This window comes from Phalaenopsis equestris, unplaced genomic scaffold (assembly GCF_001263595.1).
Source record: "Phalaenopsis equestris unplaced genomic scaffold, ASM126359v1 Scaffold000432, whole genome shotgun sequence".
Lineage (NCBI taxonomy): Eukaryota > Viridiplantae > Streptophyta > Magnoliopsida > Asparagales > Orchidaceae > Phalaenopsis > Phalaenopsis equestris.
The window spans coordinates 282,600-300,232 of NW_018164873.1; the positions used below are offsets into that span (position 1 = coordinate 282,600).

At 32.7% G+C, this 17,633-nt stretch overlaps 1 protein-coding gene across 1 annotated transcript in view; it reads left to right on the forward strand.

Annotated features, from left to right (window-relative positions):
* Nucleotides 1-14,032, forward strand: part of LOC110027626 — a 31,727-nt gene extending 17,695 nt beyond the window's left edge. The window contains exon 4 of the mRNA XM_020729131.1: nt 13,787-14,032. Coding sequence (XP_020584790.1) covers nt 13,787-14,032 — 246 coding nt within the window. The remainder of the gene's footprint in view (nt 1-13,786) is intronic.
* The last annotated feature ends 3,601 nt before the right edge of the window (nt 14,033-17,633 follow it).

Genomic DNA, 17,633 nt, shown 5'->3' on the forward strand with positions numbered 1-17,633 from the left:
CGGTCCCTAACTTCCGATCCTCTTTTAAAACCAAAAGTGGCCCCGCCGCTAAAAGTAAGAAAAATTAAAATTTCTCATTTCAGAATCAGTCCTTAACTTCTGATTCCAACTTCTGATTCCCCTTTTTTGGGATTGATCCCTAACTTTCGGTCCTCTTTTTGAGATTTGATCCTTAATTTTTTATTCTCATTTCGGAATCAGTCCCTAACTTCTGATTCCCTCTCTTCGAGACCGGTCCCTAACTTCTGATCCTATTTTTGAGATTTGATCCTTAAATTTTAATTCTCATTTTGGAATCAGTCCTTAACTTCTTTTTCCCTCACTTCGAGGTCGGTCCCTAACTTCTGACTCTCTTTTGAGATTGACTCTCTTTTGTTTTGAGATTAACACTTAAATTTTGACTCTCACCTTAGGTCAGTACCTAAATTTTGATTCCCTCCTTTCAAGGTTGGTACCTAAATTCTGAATCTCTTTTTGCAATCGATACCTAAATTTCAATTCCCACCCCCGGGTCAGCCCACCCCAGGGTCAGCACTTACATACTGATTCCCATCCTCTATAAATACCTGAAACTTGAAAAGTCAATAACTCAAAGCCACTCTGCAGTCCCCAGCGAAAGTTCCTACTTCTTGACTGCGATCAAATATTCACTTGCTAATTCCCCAGCAAAAATAAATAACACACACAATTCTACACCTCCTTCTAAGTCTTTTGACTTAGGAGTTTGCGTTGGTTTTGTTGATCTCGTCGGTAAACGCGAATATGCGCGGTGTGCTTGCCCAGCACACCCCGCCTATTGGGGGTCCATTTGTTGACCTCACTTTTTATTGAGGTTTAGTTTTCCTCTTTAGTAGCCTAAGGTCTAGCTATATGACTTTCTTGCTGACTATTCTTAGAAAAATATAAAAGGAATCCTCACCATTAGAAAATCTAAACTCTTCCTTGCTCAACTTGAAGTTAATTCACATATTAGTCTTAACCTCTAGCACTTAGTAGGTGGGGTCAGTATGAGGGAGCTCAAGATGAGACCCCATATGACTAATTAACCTTAGGGTTGACTTTAGGTGTTGGTCTAAAGCTTGTTCACTCACTACACTCACTATCACCTATATTCACTCACAATCCTAAAATCCAAAATTGTTGACTTTGGCCCCATGATCTTTTGAGAGACTCATGTAGATGGTCCCCTAGACCCACTAGCCCTAGGCTAGGGTTTAGCTAAGACCAATACATGGAGGACCCAAATGGGTATTCCATTGGTCTATAGCTCATCTATGGTGGTTGACACCCCAATTCTACCAAAAATATTCAATTTGACCTTTTACCCCAAACCTACCCAAATTACCTAAACACCCCCAAATCCCAAATTTGGCCAAAAATCCCAATTTCACCCAAAAATACCCATTCTTTTTCAAAAATAATTTCAAACCTTTTGAAAATACCCAAAATACCCAAAACTACCCAAAAAATGCCAAATTTACCAAAATACCCCCAAAATTGCAAAAATTACAAAGATACCCTTGGCACCCCAAACTTTCCCAAAACCTCCAAAATCAAAACCCATTTCCAATGTGGCCAATTTAACCATTTTGACCAAAACCCCCAAATTGCCTTTAAAGGCCCAATTTCCCCAAATTCACCTCAAATGTCCATCAATTTGGGCCCAATTTTCTTCAATATCAATCCTAAACTTAAATTATTCTTTAATATGACCAATTTAAACCAAATCCAAGCTTAATTGGCCCATGTTTTGAGCCCAATTTTGATCTAAGTCAAACCCCCAACTTTGGCTACATGACTTAATCCTACATGACTTAATCCCTGGCTACATGACTTAATCCCACCAATTTGAACCCCATAGCCTACTCAATTTACCAAAATTTATGCTGAAAACTCTTCATAATATTCCTACATGTCAAACTTGACCTTCAATTGCCCTTGGTGAAGCCGCAATTTCATTTAATTTTGATCTAAGTCCAAGAATCCCCAAATTTGCCCCAAATTAGCTATATCACCAAATTGAATGCCTAAGCCCCAAAATTGGCACCCAATTTATGTTGAAAACTATTCATGACATTCCTATTGACGATTTTCAATAATCAATTTGGACTTAGGCCAAGCTTAACTCAATGTAGACCGAAGTCTAGCCCAACATGCCCAAAGTGACCAAATTTCTAAAATCCTTCAAATTGAACCCCCAATTGAACTCAAAATCATTTTCAATCCTTCACCAAAACAATCCTTCACCAAAAATCTTCACCAAAAATCTTCAATACAATCATCTGCATAATTTTGATTAATTACATGGGCTAAAAATCATGTCTAGCCTAACCCAAACCCAACCTTTAGCTATTTTGACCCACATGGACCCCTCACCAAAAATTGACCTAATCAAGCCAAATTGGCCAACCAAAGACCACCACAGCCACAAAGCCATTCCTTTAGACAAGGATAAACCATAAAAAACCCATCAAAGAAAGATGCGGACCAATGGGTCCCTAAATTAATGGATTCATACCCATTTTTGGGCCTTAAACCAAATATCTCTTCCATCATGCTAACCCTTAGGGGTAACCATAATTTAGCCTCCCCCTGACTCACCTGACCTCTTGGCCACCTCCCCAAACCCTGCCGATTGTCCTAGTCATTGGAAAACCTCAAAATTGAGAGCCACCACCCTTAAATCAAACTCATTCTTAGCCTTAGGAGCCAGCTCACCTTAATTAAACTTTAGAGCCTCTTAGCCCACCACCTAAGAAAGCCTTTGCACCCATGACCAGGCCCTGACCTCCCCTCTCCAACCATGGCTATAAAATGGCCTCTTCACAGCCAAGAGATAAGTGCTAAAATTTTCTCAAGGAGAATACTATAAATTGCTCCCATAGCCTCTTTGGGACCTCCATAGTGCAACCCAACCACTTTCTTGCCCTAATTCCCCTTGTTGGAGTTCAATTTTTGAGCTCAAATCCTTGTCAGAGATAGGACAGAACTCTCCACACCTCCACAGTGCACAAAAATCAAATTAAACTCAACCACACATTCACCACAGTGAAAGAAGATGAAGAGCCATCAAACCCCCTCACAGAGAGCCCCTACACTAGACTTTGATCAACACCCAAGTTTGGCCTTGATTGAATTTGGGTGTAGACCTTTGACCACAGTGAGAGGCTCAATCCTAAGCCTCCTTGGACCTCCACAAATGTGTCAAGCGCCTCAGATTGAAGCTTCCCTTCTCAAAGAAAAGGTATTGAACTTCCCCTCTTCCCGAGCCTATTTTCACTTTCCATTTGATTAGAGTTGATTTAATGGCGTGATCACTGTATGGATATGTTCTACACACTTAGATGAGTCTATAAAATCAAACCTGATGTCATTTTGTTGAGAAATGAGTGAGATCTTAAGGATTGAAGTTGGACGGTTCTCGAGCTAGGGATTTAGGGATGATGACCCACAACCGTTGGATCGCACGTGTATCAAATGGAGGGCTCTGATTGCACCGGATGGGAACATGGTTCATAAGCCGCGTGTTGACTCAGATGGCAGCACCAAACCAAAATACACCATGTGGAGCTTCGGAGACGCCGAGGATGATGTGGTGTCACGTTGGATAAGTAGAAAAATAGGGCTTTATTTTATTTATTTAATGGCCAGAGCTTCAAAAATCTATATCTTTGTGTAGAAAAATAACAAAAATAGAAGAAAAATACCCTAGTGCTCAGTGAATAGAGAAGAAAAATGTGGAAATGGTTTGAAGTTTATTTGATGCATATTTTATTTTTAATTAATTAAATATGGTTTTGAGTCTGTTAACTCTCCATGCATGTAGACATTTCACCATGACTTGATATTTAGGCATGTTGTTGCCTCTATCATGGGGGATGTTCTTTGATTTTTCCATGGTCAAAGAAGACCTCTAGATAGAGATCGATATTATTCAAGTTTATATCTATTATTTGCATAAAGTAATCATAATAATTAGCATGTTGCTTAGAAAAAAATTATAGAAATTTTGGAAGGTTTATTGTGGCTAGAGAACCCTTTAGAAAATTTTTCATGAGCTAAGTCATTAAGAATACACTTAACTCTTACAAACCCCTAAAACACAAAGAAAATTAATTTGGGAAAAATAATCATCTAAATGACTTGATTTTAAATCTTCACTATGATTTAAATTTCAGAGAACTCTCCATAAAAATTTCAAAACATTTGGAGCTCATTTAATAACTCAAAGTAATTTTAACTTGGTTTTCTAAGTTAAATAGTATTTTTGACACTAATATGATTTTTAATAAATAAAATATAACTCAAAAAATTATAAAAATTTATTTTGGGAGCTATTTGTGATCAAGGTATTTTTCTAAAAATAAAATTGTAATTAAAATAAAAACTTTATTTTTTAAGCCTATTTTAATATTTAAATAATTAAAAATTAAAAAAAAATCACAAAATTGATAAAATTTATGGAAATGTTTTAAATTGTTTCCTAAGCACTTAGGAGCAATTGAAATGTTTTTCCTAATTTTTTAAGTGAAGATATTGAATTTTAAAGCTAAAAATAATTTTTAAAAGGCTAAACATCTTTTTTTCTTAATCTTTCATTTAAATAAGTCTAATAATTCAAAGAATAGTCATAAAACTATAAAATTTGTTTCTCTGAGTTCCTTGACCATAGAGAAATTTAATAAAAATGTAAAACTCAAATTTTCACATTTAAAATATTTTATAAATAATTAACACTTCAGAACTTAAAATAATTCTAATAATTCAAATATAGCTCAAAAAATCATGAAATTTGTTCCCAATTGTTCTATGGTCTAAGTCTATCTCTAGTAAAAATTTCGAGAGATTAGGCTCTGCCTTGGTCAAGATATGGAACTCTCTTTGAAAAACCCTATTTTTGCATATCAATAATTATATAAATTAAATTAAAATTTTGAAAATCACATTTTTCTCCTCTAATGCCTTAACTGACCCATGGGTAAGGTAGGATAAAAATTCTAAAGTCATTTGAATTAAATTTGATAAATTATAAAGTGAGCCTAAGGGGCAAAAGTGTAACTTGGAGAATTTGACCTTAATTAACATTTAGGCTTAATTCAAGAAAGGGAAATGGGCAACCTTTTTATCCTAATTAACATATTTGGATGACTAAAACACAAGGGATTAATTGGTAGAAATCATTCTCACTTTTCCTAATTAAAGGATAAATTTGTAATTTCCTAAATTATTAAAATTTGGAAGTCTAGTAAATTAAATGATCCTAGATTTAGGGGCATGATTTTGGGTGGGGCATGATTTTTGATTTTGGGTGTTAATAACTCATTAATTTAATAACCCTATTTTTTGTTCAAGTGACATTCAAATGTTTTAACGATGATTTATTATCACTTAAAATTTAATCTCTTTCAAAATGACTAACACATTCACCAAGGTCTTAAGGGCTTAGTAGTGACCTAAGCTAAATCAAATTTAGTTAAGTGAGGATTAGAAAAGTGAATATAACTAAAAAAACCAAACACCTTTAAAAAAAACTACAAGCCCAAAATTAAAGCTAAAGTTGACCAAGTGTCTCATTAGCATTGACTTCCCCTTTTAAGGGTTTCCACTTACATAATTTTCAAATTCAGTGATAAATAATGATTACCTTACTATTAGGCATAATTGAAACATCAATGTTCACTGAGCATTGGAAATATACACAGGATGAATTAATAACTAACATAATAAGTTTAAATGAGCTCGAGACTTTTTACCAGGTGGTGAGGGGGAAGCATGGACCTGTTTTTTCTCCTGACCTATTGGATACCTCAGAGGTCTACTAAACTCACTATGTCTCACTTAATAAGATAATCCAAAATTAAATTAATAGGGGCTCACCAAGATATGATTTAGGTTTTGGTAGATCACCGGAACCTTATTTTTTCCACTTTGTATAAAATGCCCTTACTTGCATTTTGAGTTTCAGGTGGTGGAACGAGAAGACTCATCAGGTACGCTTTTACAGTTAACAATATCGTCTTTTTCTATACTTTCCACAATGTACTCTTATGCTTACAAAACTTGCATGTTAAATAACGATGCCACCCTACATGAGAACCAAAACCAAATTTAAAATCAAACAAAATAAAATTTAGTGCTACAAAATTCAAAATATAAGACAGCTCAAAATTTAATCACAAACATCACCAAACAACAATTGCAACTAAATTAAGACGTCTCTATTGGATGATTGTGAATCCTTCGGAGGAGTTAACCTACGGTTGCTAACGAGACTTTCCACGATCTAGATAAAAGTATGGAACTCATTAAGTTGAGTTTAATAAATTCATTTGGACTAAATGAATCCGATAGAAAATAATGGCACCGGAATGAGGGAACCGTACTATAGGATCCTAATCAGTGTCGCTCCAATCAACTTTAATATGCCCTAGAACATTTAAAGAAATTTAACCATAGGGCCATCTGATTTGACATCATGACCTGACACATTAAAAAACATAAACTTGTCATGGCGAGGAGTTTGGAGCTAGCACGGTGGGTAGCACGGCCATCTTCAACAGCAAGACATGTCTTCCCCAGCTAAACCAATTTCCTTACCTAGAATTAAACAACTAAGTCATAGGACTTTGAGGTTGTTTGCTCTTGCAACATAAATCCTCAACTTATCTTTCAGCCTTTGTACAGCTCTGTTGTACAATCTAAGCACTAACTCATCTTAGGATTCGAGGTTATCTTTCATCACAACCTAAATCCTCACATCTTTCATGTTATTTGTGTGATTATTTCACACAAATATAAGCCCTAAATAAATAAAATTTGTAGGATGAAACACTTAATTTCTCCTCAAAATAAAAGCCAAACAATATGATTGACTGGGAAGTCACTTAAGTTCTCCTCCGGATCTATGACATCCCCTAGTTCTTCCTCCTTTGGATTCTACAACAAAATATTCCAAATTTAAGCCTTTCCCATTTCACACCTCTTTGTCCAATTTTGTTGAAAATTCTTATCCTTTTGATCTCTTTAAAGATAACATTTCCTGATTTTTATCGTGCGTTTTCTTAAGTGACTTCGGTCATTTAAGATGTAATTAACTATAGGGGCTTGCCCTTATAGGAAGCTCTTCCAAACCCAGCTTAAAACCCAGCTTAAAATAAATAAACCCTATTTAATTATTCATATTAAATTAGGAAAATTATCAGCAAATAAAATGGTTTCACAGACCAAACGGATGTCATATATTTCTTAGTTTATTTGATCGAGCCTCATCCTCTAGTCTTGTGCTTATCTTTCGGGATAGATACAGTGCTCTTTCTTTAAACTGTGAAAAGTATGGGATCAGTTTGATTTCAGGATTTTGATTCCGACGGCACACAGCTTCCAACGGGCAACTCCTAAACCAAAATAGTGCCAACAAAAACAAGAGTGAATTACAACTGTTCAACTTAGAACTGGAAAGGAATTGAAAGTTGGAAGTCAAAAAGAGATTGAAGTTGAGAGAGAGATTGAAGAACCTAAAGAAAGTATTTCTAAAAACCTAAAATGATCTGTCTATCCAACTAAAAATGATTTAGAAAGACCACCACCTCCTTTTCCTCAAAGACTAAGATAGCAAAAGCTTGATCAACAATTTATAAAAATTTTTGAGATTTTTAACAAGCTTACAATAAATATTTCATTTTTGGAAGCTTTGGAAAAAATGCCTTGTTATACCAAATTTATGAAAGATATATTAAACAAGAAGAGGAAGTTTGAAGCTTATGAGACTGTTGTACTGAGTGAAGAATGTAATGCAACAATTCGAAAGAAGCTTCTTTAAAAGCTTAAGGACCCTGGTAGCTTCAAAGAGAAATTTTATGAAAAAGACTTATGTGATTTGGGAGCTAGCATTAATTTCATGCTTTTATTCATTTTAAGAGAGATTTTTCCCACTAGTGTAACCCTTCAGTTAGTTGATCGATCTATTACCTATCCTAAATAGGTTATAGAAGATGTACTAGTTAAAGTGGATAAATTTATCTTCCTTGTGGATTTGATTGTGTTAGACATGGAAGAAGATAAGGAAATTCTTATTATTTTGGGGAGACCTTTTCTTACTACCAGATGCGTTATGATTGATGTTCAAAAAGGAGAGTTAACCATGAGAGTTAATAACTGAGAAGTAACATTTAATTTTTTAAAGTCAATGAGGTATCATGTTAAGGAAAAAATTTATAGGATGAATATTATGGATATGATTGGTAAACATTATCAAGAAAAATGTGAAGTTATTTTTGAGAAAAAAAATAAAGTGATATTAGATCAGGGAGGAAAAGAGAGTGAATCTGAACGTGATTTTGAAGAAAAATCATTAGAGATAAATGTTGAGGATACTAATTATATTCAGGAAAACTTTGAGAATTTGGATACTACTAAATATAGTAAATCTTTAATCCCTTCAATAGAAAAATCTCCTGAACTTTCGATGAAAGTTCTTCCTACGCATTTAAAGTATGCATTCTAAGGAGATTCATCTACTTTACATGTTATAATATCCTTAGAGTTAAATAAAGATCAAGAAGAAAAACTATAAGAGACATTAAGAAATTATAAAAAATCTTTTGGTTGGACGTTGACAGATATTAAAGGAATTAATCCTTTAATCTATATGCACAGAATTTTAATAAAAGATGATGTAAATCTAGGGCTAATCATCAAAAAATATTAAATATTATTATGAAAGAAGTGGTAAAAAAAAGAAATTTTAAAGTGTTTGGATGCTGGGATTTTTTATCTGATTTCAGATAGTGCATGGGTTAGTCTTATTCATTGTGTTCCAAAGAAAGGAGGAGTGACTATAGTTGTAAATGAAAAGAACAAATTAATTCTAACAAGATAAGTCACTGGATGGTGAATTTTTATTGATTATATAAAATTAAATACTGTCACTATGAAAGATCACTTTCCTTTACCTTTCTTGGACTAAATGTTGGATAGACTAGTAGGACATGAATACTTTTGCTTTTTGGATGGATATTATGGTTAACACCCATTACCTGTTGCTCTAGAGGATCAAGAGAAGACTACATTTATGAGTTCAAATGAGGCTTTTGCTTTTAGAAGAATGATTTTTGGTTTATGTAATGCACCTGTAACTTTTCAAAGTTATATGATGTCTATTTTTTGTGACTTAATTAAGAAAGGAATTGAATTGTTTATGGATAATTTCTTAGTTTTTTGAACCTATTTTAATTCAAGTTTAGATCATTTAGCAAAGGTTCTAAAATGTTGTGAAGAAATTAATTTAGTTATCAATTGGGAAAAAATGTTAATTTATGGTCACATAAGGGATTGTATTGGGACATAAAATTTCTAAAAATGATATGGAATGGGTTGAAGCAAAAATTCAAATCATTGTTGAATTACAATCTCCTAATTTATTAACTGCTGCAAGAAGTTTTCTAGGACATGCTGGATTTTATAGGAGGAATATTAAAAGTTTTTCTAGAATTGATAAGCCTCTTTGACATCTTTTAGAAAAAGTTATTAAGTTTGATTTTAATAATGATTTTCTTAAAGCATTTAATCTATTAAAGGAAAAGTTAATTACTTTTATTGTCATTGTTTCATCTGACTGGAAAAAGTCGTTTGAATTAATGTGTGATGCAAGTGATTATGCTATTGGAGCTGTTTTAGGACAAAAGTGTGATAAGATTTTTAAATTTATCTATTATGCCAGCAAAATTCTTAATGAAGCTCAAATTAAATAACACAACAACTGAAAAAGAGTTGTTGGTAATAGTATATGCTTTTAATAAATTTAGATCATATTTACTTTGAACTAAATGTATTGTCCATACTGATCATTTCGCTATTAAATATCTTATTTTGAAAAAGGATGCGAAACCAAGATTAACCAGATGGGTCCTTCACTTACAAGAATTTGATTTTAAGATAGTGGATAGAAAAAGATCTGATAATCAAATTGTTGATCATCTGTCAAGACTTGAACAAGGAAAAGAAAAAAATAATAAGGATAACATAAATGAGAATTTTCCTAATGAACAACTCTATATTGCTGCTGACTGGCCTGAACGGTGGTATGCAGATATAGTTAACTACTTAATTAGTAATATTTTATCATACTTACTAACAAGCCAACAGAAAAAGAAATTTATGTATGATGTGTGGTTTTACTTTTGGGATAACTCATATTTATATAAGAAATGTCGTGATTCAACCATTCAAAGATGTGTACCAATTAATGATACCCTAGAAATTATAAAAAAATGTCATAAATCTGAATTTCGAGGACACTTTGGAATAGATAATATTGCATTTAAAATTTTACACTCTGGATTTTAATGGTCGACGTTATATAAGGATGTTAATAATTATGTGAAAACTTGTGATTGATGTCAGAGGATAGAAAATATTTCTAAAAGAGATGAAATGCCACTAAATTTTACTTTAGAAGTTCAAAATTTTGATGTTTGGGGTTTGGATTTTATGGGACCACTTGTACCATATTCAGGAAAGATATATATCTTATTGTTTGTGGATTATGTGTCTAAATGAATTGAAGATATAGCTTTGCCTCATTGTGATGCTCTAAGTGTTCAAAGTTTCTAAACAAATATATTTTTACTATATTTGGAATGCCAAGAGTGATCATTATTGATGGGGGGGAAGTCATTTTAAGAATTTTATAATGGACACATTACTTATAAAATACGGAATTAAACATTGGATTGCCACAGCTTATCACCCCCAGACTAGTACATTAGCAGAAGTATCAAATTGTGAAATCAAAAGAATTTTGGAGAAAACTGTGAATCCTAAAAAAGCTGATTGGTCTGATAGACTTGATTTTGCATTATGGGCTTTGCATTATGGGTTTGCATTATGGGCTTATAGGACTACTTATAAAACTCCTATAGGAATGTCTCCATATAGGCTCATATTTGAAACAGCTTGTCATTTACTTGTTAAGTTAGAGCATAAAGCTTATTGGGTGATAAAAAAATTTAATTATAATTTGAAGGATGCTGGAGGAAAATGATTATTGCAATTAAATGAGTTCAAAAAAATTAGGAATGAATCTTATGAAAATGCTCAAATTTATAAAGAAAAGATGAAAATTTGGTATGAGCAAAAGATTTAAGAATGAATTTTGAGCCTGGATAAGAAGTTTTATTATACAATACACAATTGAAATTATTTCCCTCAAAACTTAAGCCCAAGTGGGGCCATTTATTATGAAAAAAGTTTATTCTTATGGGCTTTTGGAGATTAAAGATCCAAAAACTGAACATATAACCAAAGTGAATTGACATAGGTTGAAGCCTTACATTGGATAAAACAAGCTCTATTATAAAGAGACTTCGATGTTGGGTCTAATCAAGTAAAACTTTGAGAAACACCGGGCTGAAGACGTTAAACCAAGCGCTTCGTGGGAGGCAACCCATGGTTATCGGTGTGATTTGATTTATGTTTGTTATTGTTCTAATATTGTGATTATCCTTTGCTTTAGTAGCATTCTCTTAACACTATTTAAGGTATTAAACATGATTGAAAATTGAAGAAATTTGTCGTTAGGTAAATCAGTGTTCACTAAGAAACTGACGCCTAGCCGCCATAGTTTATGGACACGGGAAATCTGCTCCAAAGCAGTTTTTCTCCATGTCTTCTCTATAAAACAGTCTAGCCTTCGTCCCTAATCTTCATACCCTCAAAATTTTAACTAGAGAAGAGAGTTTAGAATGGTTTGGAGATATTACTTGCTTCCATGGAGAATAAAGAGAATGGAGTTGGAAATAATTTTGTGCATAATGATGCCCAAACTTATTTCAATGGATTCTTAGTACTGAGTTTGGAGAAGGTGACGAGCAAGTTTGGGAAGATTGAAGAGGAGCTTTCCATTCTACATAACAAGTTGCATGAGATGTATCACCAGTTCGAGCATTTTGAGTGGCAGATGAAACTTCAATCTGACCACTTGACTAGTTATTAAGTTGCTCAGGTAGCCATGTATAGCGAGAACAAATGGATTGATGAAAAGAGGGCTATAGAATTTTCTCATGCCCTTGTCTTCTACACATTTGATTGCAAGTATTTGGCATGTGAGAGGGGTGACGAGAATGAGATCAACAAAGATTGATCATTAGAATAGATTTCTAGTGTTTGTGTTTGATGTTTGTGTTTACTTTAGTTAAGGATGTGTTATGTGTGCTACTTTACCCTGTTGTTGATTGTGTGTTAGTTTGCTTGTGTTTATTTGCTTAATTTTGTTTGTGTGTGATATTGTACTGTTGTTTGATAGTTTAATGAAAGTTATGTATGTGTATCCCTTGTGTTATAATGTTGGAATTAATTTTGAATAAAAAATTGGAAAATAGAAGATGTCGGGGACTTAATAAACATCTGGTGTAATGTTAAATTAATGAGAATTTTTGGTTTAAAAGGCTAAGTCTTGTTGTGTTATACTTAAAACTGAAGGAAAGAAAAATATCGGATCTAGCGCCTAGGTGCTAGACAACTTGCACAGCTTGGCGCCTAGGCGCCCGTTCATCTGAACTGGCCGAAAATCAAATTTTTCATAATTTAAACTGAACCCACGCCATTGTTGATGCCCAAGCTCTTTCTTCTTCCTATTTTTTTGCAAAAACCAGTCTTAGTGTGCTTCATAGTGCTCAAATCTTCAAGTTTCTTGGCTTGAAAACACTAGATTTCATCTTCTTGAGGTTATATATATGTTTTGGCATAGTTATATTTGCGATTTACCATGGATTTTTCATACATTGAGTAGAGAAAGAAAATATGCAAAAATATTTGATTTAGTGGGGAAATATCCATGGATCTATGCTTTGTCAGCTTGAAAAAGCTTGCAGGAAGCCTATTTTCTTGATTTTGAAATTTGTGGCATTTTTCTTCAAATTTATTTTAGATGGCTCCTGAGACAAAGAGAAGAAGAGCAAAAGAATCCTATGATGGTGCCAAATTTGTCAATATAAATGTGTAAATTTCTTACAACAAAGTTGCTTCTTTGAGAAAGTTTATTGCGAAACAAAGTTTTTCTAGACCTGGTGGAGCTATAGAGAATGTTATTGTGGTACATCAATGGAAGAGTTTGTGTTACTTTACTGTTGTTGCTGTCATCGCTATGGTTCGAGAATTTTATGCAAATTTTCTTGAAGCAGATGATGACGAAGTGTTTGTTCAAAGAAGAGGAGTAGGGATTAATGAGATATATGGTCAACCACCTGAGATTAATTGTTTTCATTCAAAGTTCATTCTAACTGAGGTTGAGTTGGATTAGATCGTGGCGTATTTGACAGATGGTCATGGAGCCTGGAAATTTCAAAATGATCATAAGGTAAATTTTTCTTCTTCTTAGCTCAATGCCACTTCAAATGCATTGGATGATTTTATTTTTGCTCGCCTCCTTCCTTGGAATCATTTAAGTGAAGTGACTAGATAAAGAACTATTTTAAATTACTACATTCAAGAGAGGAAACCTATAGATGTAGGCGCTCTTATTTATGATGCTATTAGTTCATCTACGAGAGCTAGTACAACTTCAGGCCTTGAATTTCCATCTTTTATATTTATTATTTGCAAAGACTCTGGAGTTAAGTTTAAAAATTAAGAAGAGCAATTGAAGCCACTTAAGCCAATTGGGAAGGCTAATGTTGATGTATATGGACGACCTATAGATAGAGTTCAAGGTGCACCTTCTGCTTGGACTGCTACTAAGCCTCCATCTAGATTCTAAAATGTGCTGAGTGAAAGATATTTGGAACACCAGAATGATATGTTCTTGATGTCGTGTCTTATTGATGATATGGACAACAAATTTGATCATAAGGTTTATTTTGTTGGAAGGAAAAGTGATTATGATGCTGATTATGATGAGGCATTGGTTAAATTCATGAAGGGAGGCCATACATTTGAATTTCGTACATGCCCTCGATTGACACTTTTTGAAGGTCTGAGATCAATGGATGAAGATATTTCCTTTGATTCTGATGATGACGAGGAGGAAGAGGATTAAACTTTATTTTTTATTCTGGAGTATTTATGATTTTTAAATCTTTCTCATGTTGGATTGTTCATGTATGTTTTGTTGCTTTGTACTTTTATTTTCACTGCTACTTTTGTTAGAACTGGATGTGTGTTAAAGTAGTCTTTTACATTGCAAATTTTCATGATATATCTATTTTTAATTTAATATGTCTGCTACTCAGCACTTGTTTTTATTAATTGTACCTGTACTGCTCTCCTACTTAGAAATTTTAATTTTTTCTCTTTCTTCATGATTATTATAAACTTAATTGCCTTAAATTAATTTAAATTTAAGTTTGGGGGAAGGAAGAAATTTTTTTTTAAAACTAAACCTTATTTTTCCTAAGTAAAATATATTTTCAAAAATTATTTTAATATAACCCATGGTATGTTGAGATAGCTTGAGATAATTATATTTTTTAGTTTATAAATAATTTAGTAAACTTAAGTAAAAGTTTTTAATAATAACATTAATTGTGGATTTGAAATATTTAGTATAAGAGTATAAAATTTTGCTTTTACTATTTAAAATAAAGAAGATTGTATTTTTGGGAATGTTAAAGATTTTGGATTTTTATTTAAAAAGAAAGATATGAGACTTTATTAGAAAAAAAATTCAAGTCTTATACACATTTAATCAAGGAAATGTGAAAAGTTTTTAATATTAAGAAGAGGATGGTAGAGTTCAAAATCATTAAAGGCTATTCAAATAAAGTAATCCTTACATGAAAAAAAAAAAAGAAAATAAAAAAGAAAAAAAAGAAAAGAAAAGCAAAAAAGGAAAACAAATGTGAGGAGAAGGTTCAGAAGATGCCTAATAAAAAATTGGCTTCACTTAAATCATATTAAGGAGAAAAACTTAATTACATTTCTAAACTTATTTATGAAGTATTAGCTTCTTTACTAACAAAGTTCTCATGATATTCTTTTTCATGTAATTTTTCTAATTATCTTTAATATTATAAATTACTATTATCTTGAAATAAATATAAAATCATAATTCTTAAAGTTGACTACTAAATATTTTTACATTCTACTTTTAATCTATGTTATTAAAAAATTTTCAAAAAGTTTCACTATTTCATTTATAAAATAAAAACTATAGAAATCTTCAAGTAAACACACTTCCATAAGTTATACTTTTTTATATGTATAGTAAGAAAGGTTAAATGAGGATAAGTAACGTTTAAGTTTAGGGGAATTGATCCACCTTAAAATTACCTTTTTTTTGTACATTTTATGCTAAATTTTTTTAGGATAATATGCTTTATTGAAATGTAATTTTATGTTTTTGGTTGCAGGTGCAAGAAAAAGAGTTTAAAAGTAAAAAGGAGTAATAACACATCGAAAAGGAGCAAAACAGGCTAAATTGAACAAAAATACCAAACCAACCGAATTGGCACCTAGCACTGGATGCAGAAATTGGTTGGTGCCTAGGCGCGACAGTTGGGCGCCTAGGCGCCCCAGTTATCTTTTAGAAAATTCATTGAATGAGACCGAATTTTAGAGAGACGTCTGAAATAACCCTTAGTCATTTTTGATGCTCTATAAATATAGATTAATTCCAAGAGACTAGCTGATCATATCTATAGAGTCTCATACTGTGTGAGCGTGTTATGGGTGTGATAAGTTTTCTTTGTGAGTCTTTGTTATTCCTAGAGTTTGTGAGTCCTATAAGTGTTGTTGGAGTCAGAAAAGTAAGAGAACTTCAAAGGAGTGCTTGGGTAAACATTCCAGATAAGTATTTGTATCTTTGTCCTTAAGTTTTGTACTTTGGATTGGAGTTTTATAAATAAGTTTTGTTTTTTTATCCCCATGCTTCGTGAGTAGTTCGTGAGTAGTTTCGTGAGTAGTTTTCTTTTCTTTCTCCTTGCAATATGAAGTAATTAAGTAAGTGATTTTAATCTTATTTAGAACTTCTTTTATTCCTTAAAATTGTGATGATATTTTTACCAGACCTTCATTTCCTTTACAAATTGGTCACTTGTATTGTTAAAACCTGTTGAGGAACTTATATATCTGAAAGGCTAAATTTCTTGACTTATAAGTACACAATCTACCTTGGAAAGAGCAGTCACGATAATCTAAAGGGTGGTGCAAATAGATAGGGAGATAAGATTTGTTGGGTGTAGAATTGATGTTTCTAGTGACAGACTAGATTATTTTGTCAATTTGATTTAGAGATTGAAACTAAGGGTCACTGGTAGGTCCTATAAGGAGGGCCCAGTGGATAATCTATAAGTGAGAGACTAGAACCTACCCAACACTACTATACATGCCAACACCAAAATTAAATTAGCCAATGCCCTTTGCACGATTAGAAAGAAAGTAAATAAATAGGTATACTCCTTTTTTCCACAATACCACATTTTAGTTTCTAAACAAATTTTGAAATCCTAAACTGATTATTAATTGTTGGAATGGAGAAGGTCTCTTTTTATATATTGTCTAAGATATTACATTTACTTTTACTTGCATATTATAAAATTTATTAGACTTAATTTTCATCTTTAGATAGTTGCTACAATCTTAAGCATAGTTTTCTTAAAGTCAAAATTTCTGTATTTCATTTTATTGTTTACTTGTTTTCGGCTTCCTCGTGGGATTGATACTGCGATTTTTAAAGAAAACTCTATATTACTTGAAATAATACATATACTTGTGTAGTACCCCTAATGATAAAACTATTTCTTTAATCATAATACATTTGTTCTCACTAGTCGCTAAATATAATTTGAGTAAAGTTTTTGGCATATTAAGGAGCATAAATATCTGTGCAATTGCTGGTCGGGTCAGTAATCACTCTAGCGGCAAACTGTTGAACCATCTCAATGTTGATTCCTTCATATTCACAAAGAACAATCAACACTTTAAAGTGGCCTTCACCTTTAATAAGCAAATGGTGAACTCAAAAAATGCAAAGTAGTTTGATGGATTTGAAATTCCTAAGGAAAATTCCAAGAATGGAATCTTAAAGCATTCTGTTATATTAGCTCTAGTATTCTCTCTAAATAAGGCATTTTCTAACTTTTATAGTCTAAGGGTCTCAACTCTCCTTCTTTCATACTCAGATGAGGTCGAGCTTGTGCTTTCAGGTTAAAAATTGTCATCCTTGTCCTCTAGGGTAGGCAACAAGGCATACTATATTTAACGATGAGTTCTCTTCTTCTCGTACCAAAGTCACAGCTTAAGCAGGGCTACTCACTCTTCTGATGCTTATGCTCCTTGTATAGTTTATCTTCTTATTTGTGGCATGATCCATGCTCTCTACTTCTTTAAGGACTTTTAAATCCTAGTTTGCCTATGGATTCACACCTCAAGGGTAGAGCTGAGGAATGAGAAAAGAACACATTGAAAAGAGTGGATTGTTCTATTTACTTGGAAAAATTTTGTTACTTTGTTCAAGGGTTCTAATTGTCATTCCCTATTACATAAATATCTCCCCTCTAGAAAAGAGAGTTTCTTATATAACGTACATGTATTATTATTACATGTAAATCCCTAAGCAATCGTTGGGTATTCTCTTTTATCTCCTTCTAACATGGGAATATAATTAATATTATCCTTGACACATTATCCTCGGATGATGC